General features: G+C 61.7%; 1 protein-coding gene across 1 annotated transcript in view; it reads right to left on the bottom strand.

Annotated features, from left to right (window-relative positions):
- Positions 1-252: 252 nt before the first annotated feature.
- Positions 253-1,536, bottom strand: part of LOC103776191 (protein-methionine sulfoxide oxidase MICAL1-like) — a gene marked incomplete at its 3' end in the record, with an annotated part of 2,794 nt that continues 1,510 nt past the window's right edge. Inside the window, exons 4-7 of the mRNA XM_008943691.1 lie at positions 1,302-1,390; positions 1,068-1,223; positions 756-856; positions 253-510 (exon numbers count right to left, since the gene is read on the bottom strand). Of these exons, the coding sequence (XP_008941939.1) occupies positions 253-510; positions 756-856; positions 1,068-1,223; positions 1,302-1,390 (604 nt within the window). The remainder of the gene's footprint in view (positions 511-755; positions 857-1,067; positions 1,224-1,301; positions 1,391-1,536) is intronic.

The following is a 1,536-nucleotide window of genomic DNA, read 5'->3' as shown; positions in this document are numbered from 1 at the left end:
GGGGATGTCCCTGCTCAGTGCAAGGGGATTGGACTAGATCAGCTTGAAACATCCCTTCTTACCCAAACCCATCTAAGATTCAATGATTCTATGACCCCACCAAAGCACCCTGGGGAGCCTGCCCCAAACGATGGAGCACACCAGACAGCCAGGGCAAGAAGCACTAAGGGAGGGGGACCATATTACAACCAGGGCATTTAGCAGGGAGAGGGGAAGCTGAGGCACACGTTGGTGCTGCACGGGGACTCTCACCTCCACCAAGCAGTCTCCCACCAGCCCCAGGAGCAGCCTGGCCCCGTTGTGCTCCCGCACCAGCGCCGCGTTCTCCGAGCGCGTCATGCAGGTGAAGTCGAACATGTCGACGTCGGGCAGCCCCCGGTGGTTGAGGGCAAACTCCAGCTCGGGCAGGCGGTAGCCGGTGGAGAAGTTGGCAGCTTCTTTGGCGTAGCTGAGGAGGGCGTCCCGGTTGACGTTCTCTGGGGACAAGAGGCTCTCGATGTCCGTTTTGTCCTGCGGGGATGGGGGGAAGCTGGCTGGGGTGTGGGAGGTGGTGGTTGTCCCCTTCAAGTCTGGGGTGAAGCCGTGCCACTAGCCTTGGGGATGTGAACCACCCCCCCCAGAAGGATTTTTCCCAGTGGCTGCCAAAGCCCTCACCATCCCAAGGGTGCATAGTCAAACCATCACTCATGATTTACATCCCACCCTTAAGGAGGCCATCGCTATGGGATGCCAGGGCCAGATCCTGCCCTCCTCACCTGGAGGATGACCCCCTTCTTGAGCAGGCTCTGCTTCTTGGCCGTCATGACAAAATAGTGGGTGTCATCCTTGTAGTAGACGATGTTTTCCAGATCAATGCCTGGTGGTGGGGAAGGGGCTGAGCTGAGCCATGGGGCAGAGCCAGGGCCATGGCATCAGGCTCAGCCACCAAATGTCCCCTGCATCGAGGCACCATGTGGGGACCTGCACCCCATCATCACACAGGGGACATCCCAGGGCTGAACCCCCAGTTGCACCAGGGGACAGGGACCTCTGTCACCCTCCCCTGGGCCAGGGCCGGGACCACCGACCTGTTTTGTTGTAGAGGTTTTGGAAGAACTTCTGGTTGTAGATCCTGGCCACGCCGCTGATCTCGGCCACCTCCACCTCGGCCCGGCTGTGGCGGTTGATGAAGTTGGTGGTGATGCCGATGGCCAACTTCCCCCGCGTCTCCTTCCGCTTGAACCCTGTGAGGTGGGAGAGGATTGAGACCCCCCGGCCCCCCCAGTACTGCTCCTCGGGGTGCAGGGACCCGCTCCTCTCACCTTTTGGCCACCGCCGGCTGAGATGAGGACGGCGAAGGCATAGTGGCTGAGGGGAGAGGAGCCAGGCTGCAGCACCGCTCGCCAGCCGCCTGCGGGGAGAGGGACCAGGGACGGTCACCGGGTCTCAACTGGGACCTGCTCCGGGAGGGGGGAGAGGGTCGTGTCTCATCCCCACCCCAGGCTACTAGAAGGGACTGGGAGAGGGAGCTCGGAGTGGTTACCCGCGGCACCGTCA

The sequence above is a fragment of the Merops nubicus genome, unplaced genomic scaffold (assembly GCF_000691845.1).
Source record: "Merops nubicus isolate BGI_N331 unplaced genomic scaffold, ASM69184v1 scaffold45647, whole genome shotgun sequence".
Lineage (NCBI taxonomy): Eukaryota > Metazoa > Chordata > Aves > Coraciiformes > Meropidae > Merops > Merops nubicus.
The sequence above is the reverse complement of the archived record's forward strand: the minus strand, read 5'-3'. Positions and strand labels throughout refer to the sequence as shown.